The following is a 22,414-nucleotide window of genomic DNA, read 5'->3' as shown; positions in this document are numbered from 1 at the left end:
AAAAAAATGACAAAATCAGCTGAATATTTAGCCCTACCAGCCCTCCTCTGCTATCCGGGTGACCAGGAGCTCTTGAAAGTATCATTTCAATCAAATCCAAAACCCAGGTAACAAAATCCTTTGTTCTACAGGTCCATGATCATGTGATTTATCCATCAAATTAAAAATTATAATACTTTAAGATAAACTAACATCACTAGATGTAGAATATAAATTAAGTGAGCTTTACGTATTATCAGGAGTAAGCAATGTAAGTGAGTTTTAGCCAACAACACTACTCACAAACTTTACTGTGAATTTAAGTAATTACCAATATATTGCTTCACAATAATGTCTACAAATGTGCAGAAATCTTAATGAAAATGTAAACTGTTTTGGATAAAAGTCTACTATGCTCAACATTGAGGCAAATAATTTAAAAAATCATTTACATTATTTCTAAACTAAAAATGTAACTGATGTATTATAACTGTCTCTTTGTTCCAAATAAATGCTCCAAGGAATGGAAAATATTATAAAGTAAAATAGCAATAATTTCTGAGGAATCCCATTATTGCAGACCTAAATAATCAACCTGAATATAACAGATGTAAATTGCTCTGCTAACAAGTGTTTTTAAAAAAAAAAATCACTGCATAGTAATTTGACACAAAACTAAGACTTTATCAAGTAGTTTGTTTTTGTAGTATACCAACAATAAAATAATAGATTTAATAAACACATACAGTTCCAGACAGGACATCATGGGGGCAACAGTTGAGAAGGTGACTCTTGCACACTCTGTCATCACTGAATTTGATTCGCTGACGAGTAGTATCTCCTGTAATAGAGGAAAGTTAATGACATTCAAGGTTAGACATTTAGAAAATACGTATTTTCTGAGAGCCCTACTAACACTAGCTTTTTATGTGTGGCTATACACACACATTTATAAATCACCTCAAGAAGGGTTAGTTCATATAATATCCTACAGAAAAACTATTTTAGACAACATGCAGTTGCAGTACATGTACTGCACATGTAATTCAAACAGTCAAAGTGAGAAAGCAATGCATTCTGTTAAATAGAGTACTTCAGAAAAGCACAGGATTTAGAGCAGGAATGGACCTTAAAGATTATTGAGTCCAACTCCTTCATACTGTAGATGAGAAAACTGAGGACCCAAGAGGTTAAATGACTTGCAGCATACCCACTAGGAGAATTTCTATTGGTATACGATGTTCCCTACATTGACACTAAGCACTGATTCATTCTGTAATTATTTACATTAATTGAAAAACATAAAAAGTAATCTTGCAAACATTGCATACACACTGCGAATCCCCACTGAACCCCAGACGCCATTTCTTCCACTATTTTGTTCCAGCTGAAGTGTCTCCCTTTTGCTGCTGGGAGGAGTTAGAGAGGGTAGAATGACGTGTTTAAGAGTGTACAAACCTGGAAGAAGGACTTACACACCAGTCAAACAAAGGCACACTGCCTAAATGAAACATTTAACTTAATGGCTCCAAAGGTCCCATATCTCCAAGTTTTAGGTAGTCTGTGCTATAAATGGCCAAACTGGGTCCATTTAAATTTATTCTGTCTTCACTTAACACAATACACCTCCTAGGCAACAGAAGCTTCCGACCTGCTAGTCAAATATGCCTGTCTACTCAAAACTTGAAAGAATCTAAGAAAAAGAAAGGTAACTATCTCTAATAACAACAAAAAAAATAGATGTTAGTTAGATTTTTTTTTTTGGCTTCAAATCTCTTTGGGAGGGGGGAATTCTTAAGGATGGTTTCCTCTAAGGAGACTGATTAAGCCCTAAGAAATGAAAGTGTTTTATTTTTAGCCTTAAATTGACATAGTCATTGATGAATGAAAACCTACTGGTGAATTACTGAAGCAAGAACTGTTGGTACCAAAACAGACTGTAAATAACACTGTACTAAAACTTTCAAGGAAGAGATTCAATTGTTTGTTTTTCACATGTGAGTAACAAAAAAGGTTAAAACTTTACCCCTTTCACATGGTATTATTTTAAAGAGCTTAACTCAAAGTCAATTAAATACTATCATTTTTAGGCAGGGTAAGATTTTGTTCAGATTGTTTTAACTTGGTTAAAAAGACTTAAAGAACATATTAATTTGCAATCATGGTTTATAAAACTTTAAGAACAGTAACTTATAGCTAAAACAACAGCTTCAGAGCAGTTCAACAATAGGTTTTCTAAAGGCTAGTCTCTAGTTAATGTTATTTTTGACACCACAATTTGGAGTAATTCATTTAGTGTTCACGCCTGCTACTATAATAGAGGTTATTTTGATGGTCCTTTTTTCCTTTTAAACACAACTGCTTTTTGTTCCACATTTATTAACACATCTGAAAAGTTAGTGATAACTCACGGCTCGGCGAATGCGGGGCCTTTCTGACACTCCCTTGCAGATTGAAGTAGTCAGGCATAGATACATTGAACCTTTACAAATAAAACAAGGGGCCAGATTGTTCAGTTTGTATAGAATAGACTCTGCCAGCAATTTCAATACAGCATCTAGAAGTACATGTTCACTGTTAAGATTCTTGTATATGAAAACAAAAGTGAACAAAATTGGGGTGGGGGGGTGTTTTCTGTGTTTTAATATTGTCTTAACAAGTATAAACCCTGGAGAAGAATAGGACTGATCATAGGTAAAAGTCCAAGGCTGGAGCTCTGTAAAGTGGTCCCTGGGCCAACTGGGGTTTTAGGAAAAAAAATTTTTATAAAGTGTATTTCATTAAGACTGATCAGGGCCCTAAGCTCATGTCAGAACGGTACTCTGATGAGCTCACATCAGAATGACAATGCCATTATTAGAGGTTTTTTGCTTCCTCACATGTAAGAAAAAATATTTTACCTTTAAGGTAAGAAATTAAAAAAAAAAATTTTGAAGAGGAAAAAATCATATATCCTACAAGTCCCCTGCCACAATTATCTAAGCTTTTCAGTAATGCAACAGCAGTATCGTTCCAGTGCTTTGTCAAACTCAAGAATACTATAAGCCAGGCTTCAGAGTAAAATTAAGATTTTAGAAGTTTTACTAGTTAAGCATTTTGTAAGAAATCACAACATAAATCTAATATTAACATATGTGCCTTGAAGATACTGCCATCAGATAAAATGTAAACAGTTTTAAATATGAATTAAACAAAATTATCCCCAATGAGTGTGGGGATACTAAAAAAAGCATCCGTTTCTATAAACATCAAAAAGTATTTTTAATTAATTCTTCACTGCATATAAACGTCTGCTCTATTTGATAACTGCAGCAAACACAATAAACACAGTTATCAAACATCAGCCTGCACAGTAAAGAAATCTTTATAAACAAGGAAATAATAAAATTCCTAATAATCTGAGATACAGAAATGAAAAGGATTAGCAACTGAGTATCTGTCTATTGGTATTTTTAAAATTTTACTTAAGAGACCTTAAGGTTAACATTTTAAAATAATTTGGCTATATTACCATGTAGTATTTAATAAGTATATTTGGGCTTATACCATGAAAGTATCATCTGACTAATCAAAGAATTTTAAAATAAAAATACTAGTAATTTTGATTTCTGTCAATATATCTGGCCCAAACCATGTTTTTCAAAAGAAACTAGGTAAAACAGCACCCACTGAAAAACAAAGGTGGGGAGAGGGGCTGTAATTAATAAGGAACAAATATGAACCAAATCTCCTTACAATACAAGAAATTATTTTATTAATCAAATGTACTTCAAATGTACTTTATCTCTGGGGTTTCTGGGTATGTATTCACTATAAAAATAACCTAAATTAAACAATTGTCCCGTTACACTAATACTGGATCCAAATCAAAGAATCAAGCCGACTCCTGAAGATATCCTCTGTGCCAGCCAATGGGATTACAAAGAGGCATTTAATTAAGACAAGCTCTCTACCCTCAAGGAGCCCATCACTTTCCTAGAGAAGAGAGGGTATTTAAATACAGTAACAACAAAAGGGGACATGATCCAAGTGCCAAATGAATGTCTAAAATGGATGGAATACTATTAAATAGTAGTACTTCAGGAATTCTAAGACTAGAATGACCACAAGGACTGAAGAGGTTAGAGGAGCCTTTGTGCAATACATAGAAGCCATTATTTGAAGGAAAAATAGGACTTAGACCAAAGGAATGGGGAAAGAAGAGCATTCCAAATTGGCATACCATCTTTGACAAAGCTTAGGAAGGCAGGAAGGTTTGGGAAGCAGTACGTAAATCTATCTTATCTGGATTTGGCAAGTGGTTTCATGTAGGGGAATAGCAAAGTTGAGGCAAGAATATTTTTAGGGTAAAATCTGGTTTCTTTAATTTCTTCCCCCAGATTTTAAATGTGTAAACAAAGAAAAAGCTTAAAAATAATGAGGCAAAGATTAGATCAAGTCACACAATTTACAACAAAATGCCCTACCCATAAAAACATGGCAGACTCTCTTCTCTATAACCTCCACAATACTAATTAATTAGGCTTTGTAGATAACTATAATGGTAAGGATTGAGATTAAAACCTTGATTTAGAACTTTGAAAGGAAAAGTATTCTTCACTTGAAAGGAAGCCCCAAAATTTCTATTTTTTCTACCAAACAACTAACTTCAGAGTAACCTCTCTCTGTTCTTCAACCCCCTCAAGGGCTTCATGAATCCTAACCTATATTTAGGAACACCTGAGTCACAGGTGTACAATAAAAACTAGAATGCACGTTGTTCCTCTTAAACAACGTTCCTCAGTAACATTAACGGAACCTGAGGTGCTACCAAAGCACCTTCACTCAGGGAATATGGACAGGTCACTCTAAAAAGGCGACTTCTGTCCAAACTACTCAAAAACTGCTATTCTCAAAATCCCCTTCAATATGTAGGGAGAAAAAGCTAGGCCCACTGTAAATCCCACCACTGCCACTGTATGGTCCTGCCTCTTCTGAAACAGACTTGTATTTAAACTGCAGTAGCAACACTTACAATTTTAGCCTATATGATATTTAACATCATTTTACATGGTGCATGCTATTTCCCCAATATCCACCCCCTCCCTTCGAGTGCCAACCACCCTCTCCCCCCCCATACAAACAATAAATCAAATCAATTTTCATAGATTTAGGTGCTATTTTAAAAACATCAAAATTTTACTTTACCCATTCTCTCCGATGCTCCCTGTATTTTTTTAAGCTGTGAGTGGATGACCATGCTATGTGATCAACAACTGTGAAGGCTAAGCAAAAGTGAACTGAGTTTAGTATTGTAATTTTAAAAGAACCTTAAAGTTTGTAATATTTGACATATATAATGGTATGCAGAATCCTTATTTTACTGCATTTTATCAGGCATTAATGGCAAGCAATTTATAAAAACAACTAATTAGTATTTCTTTTGTACAGAATTAGCTTAAAGCTTAGCTTAGAGAAAACAGAGAGGGAAAAACTCAACAGCACACAAAGCAAACAGAAGCATCTTAGTTTATAAACGGGGCCAAGAGGGGAAAAGCTCTCCCACGTTCTCTGATGTGACAATCAAATCCCTCCCCTCCCCACAGGTATACTTGTTGGGGCCGTGTGTCACTGTTGGCTGGAGCAGGGTAGGCTTACTCCCTCTGAAATAATTTCCTACTCTTTCAGTCAAATAAAAGCCAGAGCTAGAAAGAACAGTGAATAGTCTTTAAGTTTCTTTAAGCTTAAAGTTTCTTATTTCCCTGTGCCCTCGTATCTTCAAATGTCTCACCTTATTACCATTTCTTACAACATAAGCTATGAGTCCATAGAATGTGGAAACTATATAAACACCAATTTCTAATCTAGTACAGAGCGGGAAAAGACCTGTCCTGTACTGGTAAACACTCATCTTCGTATCTTTTCGTGAAACTCTTAGGTCTTCTTGTGGAACCAAGATAATAGCTACTGCTGCACAGTAACTATTATAGTAAAGAACAAATTTGATCCTTTTTACAGCTTTCTGCAACAGTCTCACCAACCCCTAACTTCTCCAACCTACCTTTGCTATTCCTTTAGCCTGAAGCTCATCTACAGCCTAAATTTAGCCTAAAGCTCACCTATAAGGATCCTTTTAAATAATCTTCAAAGAAAAAACTCATTACTCCATTTACCTTGTTAATAAATACACTCAGTTTAATTCATCATATATTTATACAGTACAAAGTATAAGTTCATTTTATGAAAGCATTCACTACCATGTCTTAAAATAATGATTACTGATGCTTTGAAAATATTTAATACGATCTGGTACATATGCAACTTTCCAGGAACATATTTATTATATAAGGAAAGAAAAAATACTCAAGTCAAAGATGGCAGCAGGAAAAACTAATGAGGGCATTTTCCCTTCCAAATGAAATATCAAGTCATTTCTTTCTAACAGAACTTAGGAAATTATCCTGAGTACTAGTAGAGGCTTTCCTTTCCCCTAGAAAAATCCAAAAAAATTAGGGTATTACAAGGCTAGCCCTCTTAATTCTTTCATATGGTCCTATAGGTTTATCATCACAAATCGGTACTTGTATCACCCCCACCATCATATTCCCCATGACAAGCCCATTTTTAAAATGCAATGCCTGCTGCAGAAGAAATTTTCAAGACAAGTTCGTTCTTGCTGAATATCAAAGATAAATAATGCTAAAATAATTTTTCAAATTTTCCAGTCTGTTTGTCTGTGAAAATCCATATCAAAAAAATTATAAGGAATGAAACAGAGAAACAGCCTTGTAGTAGGAGAAAAAGCTTACTCAGAGTCTTTAAGAGCTAACAGAATGGTAAAAGAAACGTTCAAAAATAAATACTAAAGTAGCTGCATTCCAAGAATTCTATTCCACCCCTTGCCACAACCCTATTTTCTCTCATTATAAAGCAGAGTCTTGGCCACTGGCAGGGGTCAGTGCCATCACATTTCCGCCAGGGGATATATGCTTTAGGAAATCAACATGTCGCTCCTCTTAGATTTAAGGCACACATTAGAAGTGTGTCTTGAATAAATAGTTATCCATAAATGTAGTCCTAAAAGTGGATTACATATACTTTGTTTTATGGTATATGCCATTAAACGAAGTCAATTATTAAAAAGTTGTAGCCTGCTAAATTTTATATTTTGATGCTTACTTACAGAGCTGCAATTCTGATACAATAATACTCATACTCTGGATATCTGGTGCCTTCTATCATCCACAATGTTTTATACACAAAATTAGAAGTAACAAAAGCTATCTCTGGCTATGAAAAAATAGCTGAAAAGAGCAGAACAAAAAGTATTTGGCAGATCTGTCTATTAATGAGGCAAGTTTTCAATGGTTGGTGATTGCTATAAAAGCTAAGCAGAGCCTCCCCAAATCTAAAACAAAGTAAAGAAACAAAAATGGAAAGAAATGAGAATATCAAAGGATAGAGGTGACAGACAACTCAATGATAAAGGAATTTAAAATGAATAAACAGATTAGCATGAAGAAGGAGACTGAGCCTTATAAGTACTGAAACAACACAGAGGAAAATCCACTGACATATTAACAAAAAATGCCTTTGGGGGAAAGGACTAAAACTGTGAAGGAGAACCTAAGAGACTTAATTTGTAACACTTTAAATTTTTTTTTAACTTAAGGGAAACTTACAAAACATTTGTTCAGTCTTAGAGGTGTTTGGCGGTCTTTTATATTTTTTAACATTTTTTCAAAATTAGGTATCTATATATGCAATCAGCATACAGAATTTATCACTTACTATACATCTTCACTCCCTACTAGACTTTCAGTCCATCTAGGGTCAGAGTCTTATGTTACTACTTTATTGCAGAGTCAAATGACAAAAGCAGCAAATATGTCCATAATCTATAAGAAAAATAAAGCAAGAAAAATCTGAAGCAAGCCAGCAACCTAGAGATATTCAGGTTCTAGTCGCACCAACAATTACTACATCCTAAACATTTCAGCCAGTATCAGAATACCATGTCTGGGGAAGTATTCCCTGTAATACTATGAGGCAAATTAAATCATTTATTCTCATACCATAATTTCTCAAAATACATGGTTTCTAAAATCTGAGGTGAATCAACTGTTTTCCTTAGCCTGCCCATAATGCAGAATCACAGCACTTCTCCTGTTTGTAGTCCATGAGTTTTCTTTGACAAAAAACCAGCACCTTTTCACAATCCCACTGTGGAACAAGTTGGTGAAATCCTGCAGAAATACTGACCACCACAGACCGGAACATTAATGGAGAGCTAAGACCAAGCTAAATAGGCAATTTCATCCTAGAAGTCCGAATGGACCTCTCTAGGGACTTCTGTATCATTCCATCTTATGCGTGTGTATTTCTATTTCCAAGGAAAAGTCATTTCTACTTAGGGGCTTAGATATGTAGAGTTCAAACAGCTTTCCTTCCATGTAAGGAACTAGAACTGCATTTCCTAAAGTATGGAATTTGTACAAAAAGTGATTTTAGGTGTTACATAATTTCACCAGCATGACATTTTGAACACCACTCAATCACTTAGTGGTGATTAAATATCATGATTAAGTCAAGAAAAAGTTCCCATTTACTGCCTAGTATGTGTTTAATTAATACGTCTAATGAGCTCTAATTTTTAGCACAGGTAAATGACGGCAGAATCTAGTTTTCTCTTATAACACCATGTTGTTTTCACTGTATTTATTTTTCTGGTGACATAAGCTTTCACTTTAAAGTTAGCTTAAATTTTCAGAAAGTGAGTTGACAATTAAAAATGTTAAAACAGGGTAAAAAATAGTAAAGTGATATGTGTGACTAACATTTGGGAAACATTTATCTAGAATAGGGTTTCTCAAACTTTTAATGTGCATCAGAGTCATGTGGAAGGCGTCTTAAAACACAAATTGCTTGCACCCAACCCCAGAACGTCTAATTTGGTAGGCCTGGAGTGGTAGGTCCCAGAATCTGTATGTCTAACAAGTTCCCAGGTGATGCTAAAGTTGATCAGGCACCACACTTTTGAGAAACACTGATCTAGAACAATGGTCAGCATGCTTTTTCTTAAAGGGCCAGATGGCAAATACTTTAAACTTACCAGCTATATATCTCGGCTGCAAAGCAAAGTAGCCATAGACCATATATACACAAATGGGCACAACTATGTTCCAACAAAACTTACAAAAAGCGAGGGGGCCATAGTGCCAACCCTGATCTAAAACACACCCTCAAGAGACAGAGAAGAGTATAATGTATAACATAGCAGTAGGACAGAATATAGAAGCCACCAAACAGCAAGGTACATACACTATAGACACTATCCATAAATATCTAACCAATTTTATTGAAAGGAAAAGTTTTGTAAAGTTTAACTCTGAAAGAAAAAACTGATGTCTGCAGAAAACTGAGGTCTCAAGAAAATAAAAACAAAACAATTTACCATGCATTCAGGAGACATGACAAAAGATTCAGCAAGGGCAGCTGGTTAAATTCTTTTCATGTAGAATCACAGAGGTCAAACATCATTGCACATGGTTCACAACTAAATTAGAACATAAGGATCAGTATCTAGGGAGTGCTTTTTTAAGAAAAAAGTTTTAAAGACTCCTTTCTCTAGCCCATGTTAAATAGCAAAATATAACATTTATTCAGCTGAGTTACATGTTATTTTCTAATGGCTTTGACTTTTCAAGTCTTAAGCTACTTAGTTAAAACACAAAACTGTACCTAAATTCAGAGTTTTTACAAACTACTTTTCTCTACATCCTCAATAATCTTACATAACTGATTAAATGATCAAAAGGCCTTGCCTTCTAATTTCTATCCTAGCAGCTGCTAGTGTATGAGAACTTAAACTGGAAAGGAATAGAATGACTTTTGCAGGTGCTGAATCCATAAGATTCCTGTCATAAACTTAGCCTTCCGCCCACTCCCTCCCTCTTTCTCCAGCAAAATGTTCCAACTTTCTTCATCTTCTTACCTACAATTTTTCCATACACTGATTATTAAGTTGGGTAGTACAGTCATGTATGTGTCCTCAATACTAATAGCCCTGAGCTTTTAGGATTCAGTCCATTTCAAGCACCTTTCTGGAATTCCATTCTTGAGGAGTACCTGTCTCATTTATCTAGTCTTGCCCAGTTTTAAGCCCTCTGCCTATCCTTGCAACCCCGAATTTGCCTGAATCCCTAGCAACTCCAAGGTTTAATGTTTATATGAGCCACCTGGTACTGAACACTGACTCACTAACCCTCACCCACATCCATGACACCTTACTTGCCCTTAACTTCCTGCTATCCATCTTAAAGATGTAGCTCACTAACATTTATCCCTATATGACACCTTAATCAAACCAAATCAAAGTGTTTACTTGCTGCTTATAAAGCTTATGCACTGATAGACAAAATGATTTCTTTGGTTTTATTTATTTATTTTTACCCGAAGCAAGAATGTCTCAAAAGCACAGGTTTCCTTCAGGAGAGCTAAAATGTAGAAAATCCAAGAACGATGCAGAGATGTAGGAGGTGATACTATTATTGTTTTCTGAATTGTACTGTAGTCAGAAATATCAGTCAGAGTTCAAAACTAGTTTTTTTTAAATGAATTCACTGTGTGGATGTTAACAGTTTTCGGTGTTTTGATATGCCTGGACCTCTGATAAAATCCTATATTTACTAAAACCGTTTAATGTTAAAATTTCTTAAAATGTCAAAAGAATTCACAAGGTCTAAAACTAGATATATCCCATTATCATTTCAAAAACTGTGTGCTTACACATTAAAGGCTACGCCTCCTTCACTTAAAATGAACAATCCAAGTGGAACAGAAGAATGATTTACAACTGACCAAGAAATAAATGATCCATTATGTTAATGAGAGAAAATGAGGAGAAAATGCTCTCGATGTTGATGACAACTCAAGGAACACAGATTACAGTCAAGGTGATTTTATGAAGAAAATCCACTGAAAAGAACACTACAATCTTTGATTCACTATTTATTTTGAAGAAAAAAGCAGCATGGTCATACTGTCCTATAGGTTCAACACTTACGTATCACTAGTACCAGGAACAAGTAACGGATTTTCTGAACTGTATTTTCCTGATTATCTCCTAGGATGCATGTCCCTTTAACTTTACATCCTATAAGATACAACCACCGTACAATATAAATGATCAGCAAAAATATTTAATTATGGTTAATGTACTCTGTTAACTGAGAAAGTACATCATAGGTTCAGAAAGATTATCATCCAAAACAGCTAAAATTACCTGAAAGCTTTAACTTGCCCTAACATTCCCTAACTATAATGGACAACAAATGATGCTGTAAAATTCTTATCTATATTCTGAATCCTACTGGTTGTTTTTGAGGGCAGATTGCCATTTCTGGCCTGATATAACCTTTCAGAGATGGACTCTGTTCCCATTTAAGAGTTATAAGCAATTCAAGAGGTATGGAATCCTTAAAACTACCTTCTGTAACTTCCCTAGTTGCTAAACTTAGAAAGTAATCTAAATATACACCCTCAATTTTGTTTAACTCCTATCCCTCAAATCTTGCAAGACCTTTCTGGGGTCAGGACTAGAGACCTCTCATAACTAAACCGTACTTGCTGGCGAAAGGGCTTTAGCTAAGGGACACCCTTTCAATTAAACCAACACAACAAAAATGGCTAGTCTGTGTGGGGACACTAGGCTCCTCCGACCATCACAGACAATTCAACTGAACCACTGTTTCACTTCTCCTGTGTTGCTCCTCCTTTTTAAATGGAATATTTTAGGGAAAACAAATTATCCCTCTCTCTTCTGTTACTGCTAACAACTAAAACAAAGTATTTATAAAATTTAATGTATCTTAAAATAAGATGTTAATATCTATCTATGGTTTCTTCCTTTAAAAAATTTTAAAATATACTTATTTGTCAACATTTCTGAGGATAACATAAGAAATTACTTGGCTTCTCATTTAACAAAGTATAGATTTAACTTGAGGCAAAAAAGGTTAAGTGACTTACCCAAGGTTACAATTAGAGGTACAGCTGGGGCTAGAAACCAGGTCTCCTGAGTCTCAGCCCAGTGCTCTTTTCCTTAGCCCATGATGCCTTATCAGAAAAATCCAAATACAGTCAGACCCCCAGTTACATGTGTATGAGTTACACTGATTCACATATACAAACTTTATATAGTGTGACCAATGTTTCAACTCACGCGGTACCCTGCTTCCATTTATGCAGTATGCCAGGCATCGGCACGATTTTCAGTGGCACACAGGCGGTTGCCACCACCAGGGCCCTAGGCAAAATTGCAAAGAAGGCAAAGTTTGTCTTTGGCCCTCCCACTTCCCTTATGCATTCCTCTCCCACCTCCTGGTCATCCCCCTGCCCAGCCTCCCAGCGCGATCATGCTGCCCTCTGGTTGTTCAAAGCCTCCCACTTCCACCACTCACCCAGGACTGTCCTTTCTACAAGTGCCCAGTGATCCAAAATTACCTCTCCTTTTCCCTACTAAAAGTCCCTCTTCTGAGAATTTCAGTGAAGTTTAGGTCATCTACATGATTAACTGATTTGAGTAATTCCAAGTTACATTTAACAGACAAATCTCCAAGGAGTTTAAAAAGGAACTAATTAAAAATTCTGATTTGGGGATGGAAAAGAGGAAATAAAATTTTCATTAGAGGGGCAAAGGAGGTGAAAGAGAAAGTGCCCTGGGCTTCCTGTGCCACTTCAGATTCCCTCACAGACAGCATTCTAAGAGTAGAGGGGGTGGTTACTGCCACCCTGACAAAAAGACAGTGGTTGCTTTATAGTTAGTCTCTGGGATTAAAAAAAAAAAAAAATGGACACAGCTACTTTAAATACTCTCCTACCTACCCTTTCCATCTCTCTCCCACCCCTTGGACCCCATTTCCACTTCTTAGTAACCATTCCCTTAAGCTGTTCCTGTGTCCCATACAAAGCTTCCCATTATATAATTTCAAATTACATGGTATTATTCAGGAAGGCGTCCATATCCCCTATCCCTGGATAACTTGAAGTTGACTGAACACTTAAAAAAAAATCCTAATTATTTGAAGGTCCTGAATAAGATGAGTATATAAACTCATTAACTATGTGGTAAGAAGGAAAAGAATGCTCTGATTTCTATATACATAAAAGAACTAATCTGGGTATCTAAAAAACATTCTTCTCCTTGAAAGTAGTATGTTTCTTACTTCTAGCCCAACACAGCAGTGAAAATCCAGTCATTTCAGCTAAAGTAATATCGTGGACTTGTAAACCTGAGTTCACTGGTAAATCAGTCTGGAGGCAAAAAAAAATCCAGTAACAGACACATAAAAATATAAATTTATCTGTATACAAAGCAGAGTGGATTTTAAGAAACACAAGTTTCTGTGGATTACACACATAGGAAAAATATGTATGTATGTATATATGTGAGTGAGTACACACACCCATGTATTTTAATTCCGTTTTGCAATAGTAGATTGCAGTCTAGTTTGGAATTTATCAGGTGATAATAGTTGCTTTGATTCAACTACCCACCCAGTAAAATTAGGAAACTAAATCCATGAGGAAGATACCAAAAATGGCATCCAACTAGGATTAATAGGATCGTGTAAAGTATGTCTTAAATAAAATGATTTCTATAATTATACTACAAAGATTAGTTATTCTGTTAGTTAAAATCCTGAATTAAGCCCCTTCTCAACACCAGCTTCATAATGGAAAAGGAGCAATGTTAAAACATGCTACTGTTATAAAAACCACTCTAACCTAAAAGTGAAAAATGTTAACTGATAGAAATTTCTCCAGTGGCATTTTTAATTAATGCTAACTTTCAAGGGTTTACTACATAAATAAAATTCATTTCCTTCCCAATCTTCCCCTCCTCTATACACAACAAGTAGGTTTGCGATCTACACCTATTTTTCTATACGTTCTAAGCAGAAAACTTCCAAATGTGGGTTTTTGTTAAAAATGAATTATGAACACTGATAAACCATGCAAATTATGCACTGCTAAAAACATTTGAATTCAATAAAATGTTTTAAATCTACTCACATTTTGCTGCAAAGCACTCAAGGAAATTATAACAGCGACTGCTCAAAAGTTAAGAGTGTGCCTTTTCTCTTACATCAAACAACTTAAGTAACTTGTCAAGAAAAAAGCATTGGTTTAATGGCTATGAAACTATTTGCCTGAACAAGCAACATACAAAAATGAGCAAGTATTGGCTTTGTTTCTAAGAAAGTAGTGGACTAGACTCTTCCTCCATATTAGCATGGGCTTCACTCGAATTCCAAAGAGTATATTACTAATTACCATCATCAAAAAAGCAACAGCATTTCATCTTACCTAGAAATTCTCTATGACAAAAAGATAACCAGCCATTAGTAGTTCTTTGTACAAACACTAACCTAAGCGCCTAAAAGCATCGTTGTTTCCCTCAATTCTACTTCACTGGGCACATTTTCAAAATGGTTCTATTCGGGGCACATACAAAGTTCGTCAATATTTACTGAACAAAGCTTCTATTAAATTGTCTAACAAAATGGAGGTCTCTCGGAAAAAACAGGCCGTAACATTCTTTTCACAAAATGGGCCAAACACACCCGCTTCAGGAAACCATGGTTTGGGTCAGATTTTCCCATAAGAATGGTGGTTTCATCTCTGGGACTGGATTCTAGGAAAGGTTTTCTCCGGACCCAGGTAAAGGAGTGGAGGGTGGGGACCAGTTCTCTCTGGATAACTCCGCAGGGCGGCGGCGAGAGCTGATCCCACAGCTCTGGGTTAAGGAATTGGTTCAGGGGGGCGGAGGCCTTAGCGGTCCGCAGGTACCTAACCAGCGACAAGACAGGCCGCCCGACTACGCAGGAGAGACGTGGGCTCTCCGGTCCCAGCCAAGTCAACACTCGGAGTGCAAACTCTCCTTTCAGGCTCCAGGCCCCGCCTGACCCCATTGGCAGCAGTTCCCGCCAATCCGCTCGGTCGCCGCCCCCCGGGCCCGCCTGCCCAACCCTCATTGGATGGGACGGGAGCCGGGACCTCGTGTTACCAATCTGGGAGCCCCTTACTCAGCCACACACACAAGCCCAGGTGCGCCCGCGGAGCCCCTTCGCCTCGCCTTCCCCATCCCTTCCCCCACCCCCAGGGCACTGGCAGAGACTTACCGTCCCGGGAGGTGCCCATCAACTGGTCCAGCATCGCGCGCATCTGGGCCTGCGCCGACATGGCGGCGGCGTAGCGGGCGGGCGGGGGTGGGGCGCAGAAAGGGCCCTTTCGGGCGGGGGGGTCAAGGGGAAGGGGTGGGGGAAGCTGAGACGCCTGTCTCTGCCGCCGCTGCCTCGAGGCGTGCGTAAAGGAAGCCGGAGGGGTTGCAGGAGAGTCCGGGCTGCGGCTCCTCACGACGACGCGTACGTGGAAGTCAGCAGCCCCCGAAAGCGACCCTCGTTCCCCCTCTCTCCGTCGGTTCTTGGGACGGAAGCAATACCGGCTAACCAAGCTCTCGTCTCCAACACCGCCACCCGCCAGAAGACGTCAGCCCCCCCTCCAAGTTCTGACGCCGCCACCGTCGCCGCGACGTGAGCGCGCACGCTCCTCGCGCTTAGTCGTTTCCCGCGGGGGCTCCACCAACTGGCGTCTAACTGTATTCGCTCCGCCCGCCCCGCACGGGAGGGGTTCCACCCTAACGTCTCTCGGGCGCGTGCACGCCGGCCTCTCCCGCCCCTACCTCCAGATCTCGCGAGACTCGGGTGCCTCAAGCTGGATCCGCCCCGGGCGCGAAACCTCGCTCTCCCGGCTGCGGGTCCGTTAGGGCTTCGCCGCACGGTGTGCTGGCGAGCCAGACCCAAGTTAGCCAGTGGGCCAGAGGGTTAGCCAGAGTCGAAAGTAAGTAGAAACCATATCTGGCATTTCGACGGAAGTTAGCACCGTTAGTAGCTATTATGGGCGTAATCTTGACAATGCTCATTGACCTGACCAATTAACTCGTTTTCACAGGCCTAGGGGCCTGTGATCATGTAGACTCAACCCTTTTCTCATTGTGACCCGACCCTCTACGAAAGAAGCCCTGGAGATCTGACAGCTGGGTCATTTTCCTTAATCTATGCAGAGAGGTTTGAAGCCGCCCAACTGGAATAAATTAGGTTCAGGAAATAACGCCTGAAATTAATACACTAGGAGCAGGCCATCCAACCCATTACGGATTTATCATCGTAACTTATATAGCAGGAGGCTGTTAGTCTAAATTAGAAGCTATAAAAATTAAGCACTATTCTAAGAAAGGAAAGGAGGTCATTTTGTAGAGAATTTTTTCCCCTATTTGACAGCTAAATTTGAAGGATGAGGCCTTTTTGGTATATCAGCAGCTTTGACAATGGAAAAGAAAGCCCGTGGGTTTAGCTTAGCCACCACCCTGCGTTCCAGACGTAAGTGGACGGATTCCTAACTGTGGAACCTTCAGTGATTTTTTTTCCTTAAATCTCAACCTCCGATGAAGCTATACATATGTGAGGACTAAATGAGCTCACAGAAAATGCTTATCCCAGAGCCTTGTCCCGATGTTTTAACTTTTATTGTAAAATAATAATTCCTTAAGAGGAGACACAGGTAAATAATGGTGAAAATTTTTGTTTCATTAAAATGTTATATACATTGCCTTTGAACTTTATTAGCAAGATCAATAAAAAAATGTACATGAAATAGCAATTGTAGTCTCAACGTGCCCCCCACCACACCCTTTTTATTCGGCCCTACGGTGCAGCTTGGGAGGGAAGGCTCTGAGAACTAACCACAGGCCCCACCTTCAGGGAATATCCCCCGAGATCCCTTTAAAAGCATATTGGGTCTCTTAGAATCATCGCAGTGTTTAGTAACTGAAAAGATAGTTTCCTACCAGTTATTCAGAGAGTTGAAAATTCAAACAACTCCAAATACGTGGAATGTCATGCTTTGGAAACTATTTACAGTAAAAGAAAACTTTACAAATTAATACGTGTGAGAGAAATGCACTATTATATATGGCCGTCCCTGGTGGCGCATGAGGTCGCAGGGAAGGACACGACTGAACAACTAACACTATTACATGCACAGTATCCTTCAGCTCAGTCGGCCAGTCGTGTCCGACTCTTGCCGACCCCATGGACTGCAGCACGCCATCCTTAAGAGGAAAATACACTAAAATATTGAAATGGTTTGTGTTAGTGAAGAGAGTTTAGTTCTTATCTCTCGCTTACTTTCTGCCTTTCTGATTGCTCACATTTTAGATAAATCTCTTATTTTCAGAAAACATAGTTTTTGTCTTTTTTAATAATCTGATTCACTGCCTTTTAATTGAAGCATTTACTCATTTATATTCATGTAATTACATACGTGCTTGAGTTTAAAGCTCTTGTCTATTTATCTCACCTGTTATAGGTTTAATTTTCTCTCCTTTCTTGTCTGCCTTTTAATCATTTCATTTTTTCCACTTCTGGTAGTTTGGAAATTTTAGTCTTTTCTTTTAGCAGTTACTTTAGAAGTTAAAGGGGCATTTTTAATGTATCAAGGTCTAATCAATGCCTTTACACTTCACTCAGAGAGCTAATACAGAGAACCAAGAAAACTAACTACATTTAAACCTCTTCCCAAGATAAACGCACTTGTTAATCATATGGTTTAGATTTTTGGTTTCTTTTTTTCTTTTCTTTTTTTGGCTGTACCCCAGGGCTTGCAAGATCTTAGCTCCCCGATTAGGGATTGAACCTGGGCCCGCAGCAGTGAAAGGGTGAAGTCTTAACCACTGGGCCACCTGGGATTTCCCAGTTCGTTATGGCTTTTTAAAACCAAATTTCATATCAATGTTTGTTTATTTACCACTTCTTCTTTCTTTCTGGAATCTGCCTTTCCATCTGGGATCATTTCCCTTTTGTCTGATGTTTAAACTTTAGGACAGGAGTCAGCAATATACAATTCACTCATCAAATCCAGGCCATTGCCAATTTTTGTGACTAGTTTCATTGGAATACTGCCAGGCTTGTTCATTTGTTACTGTCTACAGTTTCTTTAGACTACAACAGCAGAGTTAAGTGGTTGGCAGATACCATACCCTATGACCTGGAAGACTGAAATATTTACTGTCTAGCTCTTTGCAGACACTTGCCTGCCCTGCCTCCGAGTTTGCTTTCCTATTGGCTTGCTAGTAGAGAACTCTGCCATTTTTGTTGATCTGAAAAGACCTTTATCTTGTCTTTCTCAATTCTAGATGGATATTCTAGGTTGAAAGTTATTTTCTTTTGGCACATAGATTCTATCATTCTGCTGCCTTCCTTGCTCCTGGGAAGTCAGTTCTCAGTCTGTCATTCCTTTGAAGAAAGCAGGGCTGTCTGCTTTCAAATTGTGTTCTTTTTGCCTGTATTTTTCTGCAGCTAACTCTATCTGGGTGTGGATTTATTTTTATTCTGCTTGTGATTCATTGAGCTTTTAGAAACAGTGGACTGACATTTTTTTAAATCAATTTCAGGAAAATTTTTAGCTATTCTTGAATACTGTCGTTCATCTACTTCTTGACCTCCGAATAAAGTTTTCATTGTTTCCTCTCTATCTCTTTATTCTCTTTGCATTTTCCACCTTGTTGTGCCAAGCTCCCTTCTTCATGCTTTTTTTTCTGATGAATTTTATTGTTCACTAACCTCCCTTCAGCTGTATCTAGTTTGCTGTTAAACCTATCTGATGAATTCTTTATTTTTTCAGTTACAGAATTTTTATTTGGTTATTTTTCAAATCTAAGTAATTTTTTATGGTTTCTGGTTCCTTGATGAAATTCCCAAGGCTGGCTATTGTTTGACCCAGTGATCATAATTGTTTTGTAATCTGAGTTTGCTAATTATAATATCTGAAGTTTTCTATGGTTCTGTGTCTCTTGTTTCTCCTGGATTTCTCTTTTGGGGTCTTGTTTTCTTATGTATCTGATTGTCTTCATCTGCTGAACATGTACTTGAAAAAATATGTTTAGGATATAATGCTGTCTTTCTCCAAAGAGGATTTTTATTTTTTTTTCTGTTAGTAATGTGAAATACATGTCAAAGATCATCATAATACAAATTCAATGCTTTAATTTCTCTTGATACCAAAATGGCAAAAATCTAGTCTGAAAGGCTGACAAGGACTTTTTTATTTCCAATTCACCCTTGAGAGTGAACTCCAGAGTCCTAGTTTAAAGTGAGTGTGGGTTTCTTAGAATGCTCACCTTGGTGGGCCTGAGACTTTGCCTTTTGCCTCCCTAACCTCTATGATCCTACCAAAAGTGCAGGTTAATTTCAAAACTGAAGCTGCTGCTGCTGCTAAGTCACTTCAGTCATGTCCGACTCTGTGCAACCCCATAGACAGCCTCCCACCAGGCTCCCCCATCCCTGGGATTCTCCAGGCAAGAACACTGGAGTGGGTTGCCATTTCCTTCTCCAATGCATGAAAGTAGAAGTGAAGTCACTCAGTTGTGTCGGACTCTTAGCAACCCCATGGACTGCAGCCTACGAGGTTCCTCCACCCATGGGATTTTCCAGGCAAGAGTACTGGGTGGGTTGCCATTGCCTTCTCCAAAACTGAAGCTATTGCTACTAAATTGGCAAATGCCCTGAGGCCAAAAATGTGCCTTTGTGTGCTGCACTTTTCTTGGTTCTTGTCTTTTAAGATCTGGTCTACTATTTCCTACTTATCTTAATAGCTCTTTAATGATTTTAAGAATTAAAATATTTCATCCATGGTTTTTAGCTGTGTTCAACCGAGTTTTAATCTAAATTACCTAGACTGTCATTAACAGAATTAGAAGTTTGTTCTCTTTTTAAACTTTTTTTAATTTTTAAAATTTAGTAACTGTGTATTACTCTTATCCAAAAACAAAACAAAACCTGTGAATATGTCTTTGTGTACATCCTAGCAATGATATCCATTCCTTTAGGAATAAGTTGTCATAAGGAAACAGGAACTTACAAGAGTAGTATATACTCTTAATCTATACATGCCATCAACTAGGTAATTAAAAATTAGAATAGGTACAAGGTTGGTGCAAAAGTAATTACAGTTTTTGCATTGTTAAAATTTGCTGTTTGATATTGGAATACATTCTTAAATGTGGTTATAATGCACATTTCTTGCTTTGCTGTTTTGGTAATGACTTATTACTTGCTGTTTATTTTATATTTATTTTAGACTAGGAAATGATGTTAGACCAAAAGTAAATTCGAGCAATTTTCTTAATTCGAGTTCAAAATGGGTTGTAAAACAGCAGCGACAACTTGAAATATCAACAACCCATTTGGCTCAGGAACTGCTAACGAACATACAGTGCAGTGGTGGTTTAAGAAGTTTTGCAAAGGAGATGAGAGCCTTGAAGGTGAGAAGTGCAGTGGTTGGCCATCAGAAGTTGATAACGATCAACTGAGAGCAATCATCAAAGCTGATCCTCTTACAACCACACAAGAAGTTGCTGAAAGAACTCAGCGTCAACCATTCTATGGTCATTTGGCATTTGAAGCAAATTGGAAAGGTGAAAAGCTCGATAAGTGGGTGCCTCATGAACTGATCGAAAATTTAAAAAACCGTCATTTTGAAGTGTCATCTTCTCTTATACTGTGCAACAGCAACGAACCATTTCTTGATCAGATTGTGACATGCGACAAAAAGTGGATTTTATATGACAACCAGCTCAGTGGTTGGACTGAGAAGCTCCAAAGCACTTCCCAAAGCCAAGCTTGCACCAAAAAAAGGTCATGGTCACTGTTTGGTCTGCTGCCAGTCTGATCCACTACAGCTTTTTGAATCTCTGGGAAACCATTACACCTGAGAAGTATGCTCAGCAAATTGATGAGAGGCACGGGAAACTGCAACGCCTGCAGCTGGCATTGGTCAACAAAAAGGGCCCAGTTCTTCTCCACCAGAATGCCCAACTGCACATCACACAACCAATGCTTCAAAAGTACAACGAATTGGGCTACGAAGTTTTGCCTCATCCACCATATTCACCTGACCTCTCGCCAACCAACTACCACTTCTTCAAGCATCTCAACAAATTTTTGCAGGGAAAACGCTTCCACAACCAGCAGGAGGCAGAAAATGCTTTCCAGGAGTTCATGGGATCCTGAAGCACGGATTTTTATGCCACAGGAATAAACAAACTTATTTCTTGTTGGCAAAAATATGTTGATTGTAATGGTTCCTATTTTGGTTAATAAAGATGTGTTTGAGTCTAGTTATAATGATTTAAAATTCATGGTCCAAAACCACAATTACTTTTGTACCAACCTAAATAGCATACATTTTGCTAGCCATCCAGAGCGGACAACTCTTCATTTTATTGTAATTTATAAATTAATCTAGTAAATAAAGGCTATATAGTAAAATTTAATATTGCAGTGATTCTTTCGTCATGAGTACCTACCTAATAACAAATTTTATAAACATGTTCCTGTTAATTTAAATACAAATTAAAAAATTCAGATTCTGGGGTAATTCCCTTGTGATCCAGTGGTTGAGTTTGTACTTCCACCTCAGGGAAGCACTGGTTGGGCTAAGATCCTGTATGCAGCATGACCCCCCCCCCCCCAAAAAAAATCAATGTAAATTATATCTTTTTAGTTGAGTGATTAAAAATTTACCTTACAAACATAAAGTGCCTTGGATTAGTCTGCCTTTAGTTCAAAACTACACTGCTTTTTTTCCATCCCACATAATCCTAATATGTGAACCTTTTGTTCTTATTATGTTTGTATTTATGTCTTGAACATTTGTCCATACAAAGGACAACCAAAGTACTGACTCAAAACCAGACAAAAACAGTGTAGTCAAAATTCATAAACATTGGAAGTTTATGGAGAGGAGAAATAGTGAGACATTCCTTTACCAACAAAGGTCCGTCTAGTCAAAGCTATGGTTTTTCCAATAGTCATGTATGGATGTGAGAGTTGGACTATAAAGAAAGCTGAGTGCCAAAGAATTGATGCTTTTGAACTGTGGTGTTGGAGGAGACTCTTGAGAGTCCCTTGGACTGCAAGGAGATCCAACCAGTCCATTCTAAAGGAGATCAGTCCTGGGTGTTCTTTGGAAGGACTGATGTTGAGTCCAAGTTTCAGCTTGATGTTGAAGCTGAAACTCCAATACTTTGGCCACCTGATGCTAAGAACTGACTCATTTGAAAAGACCTTGATGCTGGGAAAGATTGAAGGTGGGAGAAGGGGATGGCAGAGGATGAGATGGTTGGATGGCATCACCGACTCATTGAACATGAGTGTGAGTAAACTCTGGGAATTTGTGATGGACAGGGAGGCCTGGTGTGCTGCAGTCCATGGGGTCCCAAAGAGTTGGACACTACTGAGCAAGTGAACTGACCGAAATAGCAAGAACCAAGCCTAAACTGAGTGAGCTACTTGATTGGTCTATTAAAGACAGAGGTTTTAAAGAGTGAAAAGAA

At 38.0% G+C, this 22,414-nt stretch overlaps 1 protein-coding gene across 4 annotated transcripts in view; it reads right to left on the bottom strand.

Annotated features, from left to right (window-relative positions):
- LOC102403983 (putative RNA-binding protein Luc7-like 2) overlaps nucleotides 1–15,527 on the bottom strand; it is a 56,512-nt gene extending 40,985 nt beyond the window's left edge. Inside the window, exons 1-4 of one of the 4 annotated variants that reach the window (XM_025291615.3) lie at nucleotides 15,144–15,527; nucleotides 12,182–12,265; nucleotides 2,391–2,461; nucleotides 726–820 (exon numbers count right to left, since the gene is read on the bottom strand). In XM_025291615.3, the coding sequence (XP_025147400.1) occupies nucleotides 726–820; nucleotides 2,391–2,461; nucleotides 12,182–12,219 (204 nt within the window). In that variant the 5' untranslated portion in view covers nucleotides 12,220–12,265; nucleotides 15,144–15,527. Of the gene's footprint in view, nucleotides 1–725; nucleotides 821–2,390; nucleotides 2,462–5,166; nucleotides 11,929–12,181; nucleotides 12,266–15,143 lie in introns of those variants that run through there. The other 3 variants (XM_025291616.3, XM_025291623.3, XM_044946941.2) reach the window with 3 other exon arrangements.
- Nucleotides 15,528–22,414: the final 6,887 nt, after the last annotated feature.

The sequence above is a fragment of the Bubalus bubalis genome, chromosome 8 (genome assembly GCF_019923935.1).
Source record: "Bubalus bubalis isolate 160015118507 breed Murrah chromosome 8, NDDB_SH_1, whole genome shotgun sequence".
Lineage (NCBI taxonomy): Eukaryota > Metazoa > Chordata > Mammalia > Artiodactyla > Bovidae > Bubalus > Bubalus bubalis.
This window is presented reverse-complemented; position numbering and strand designations above follow the sequence as displayed.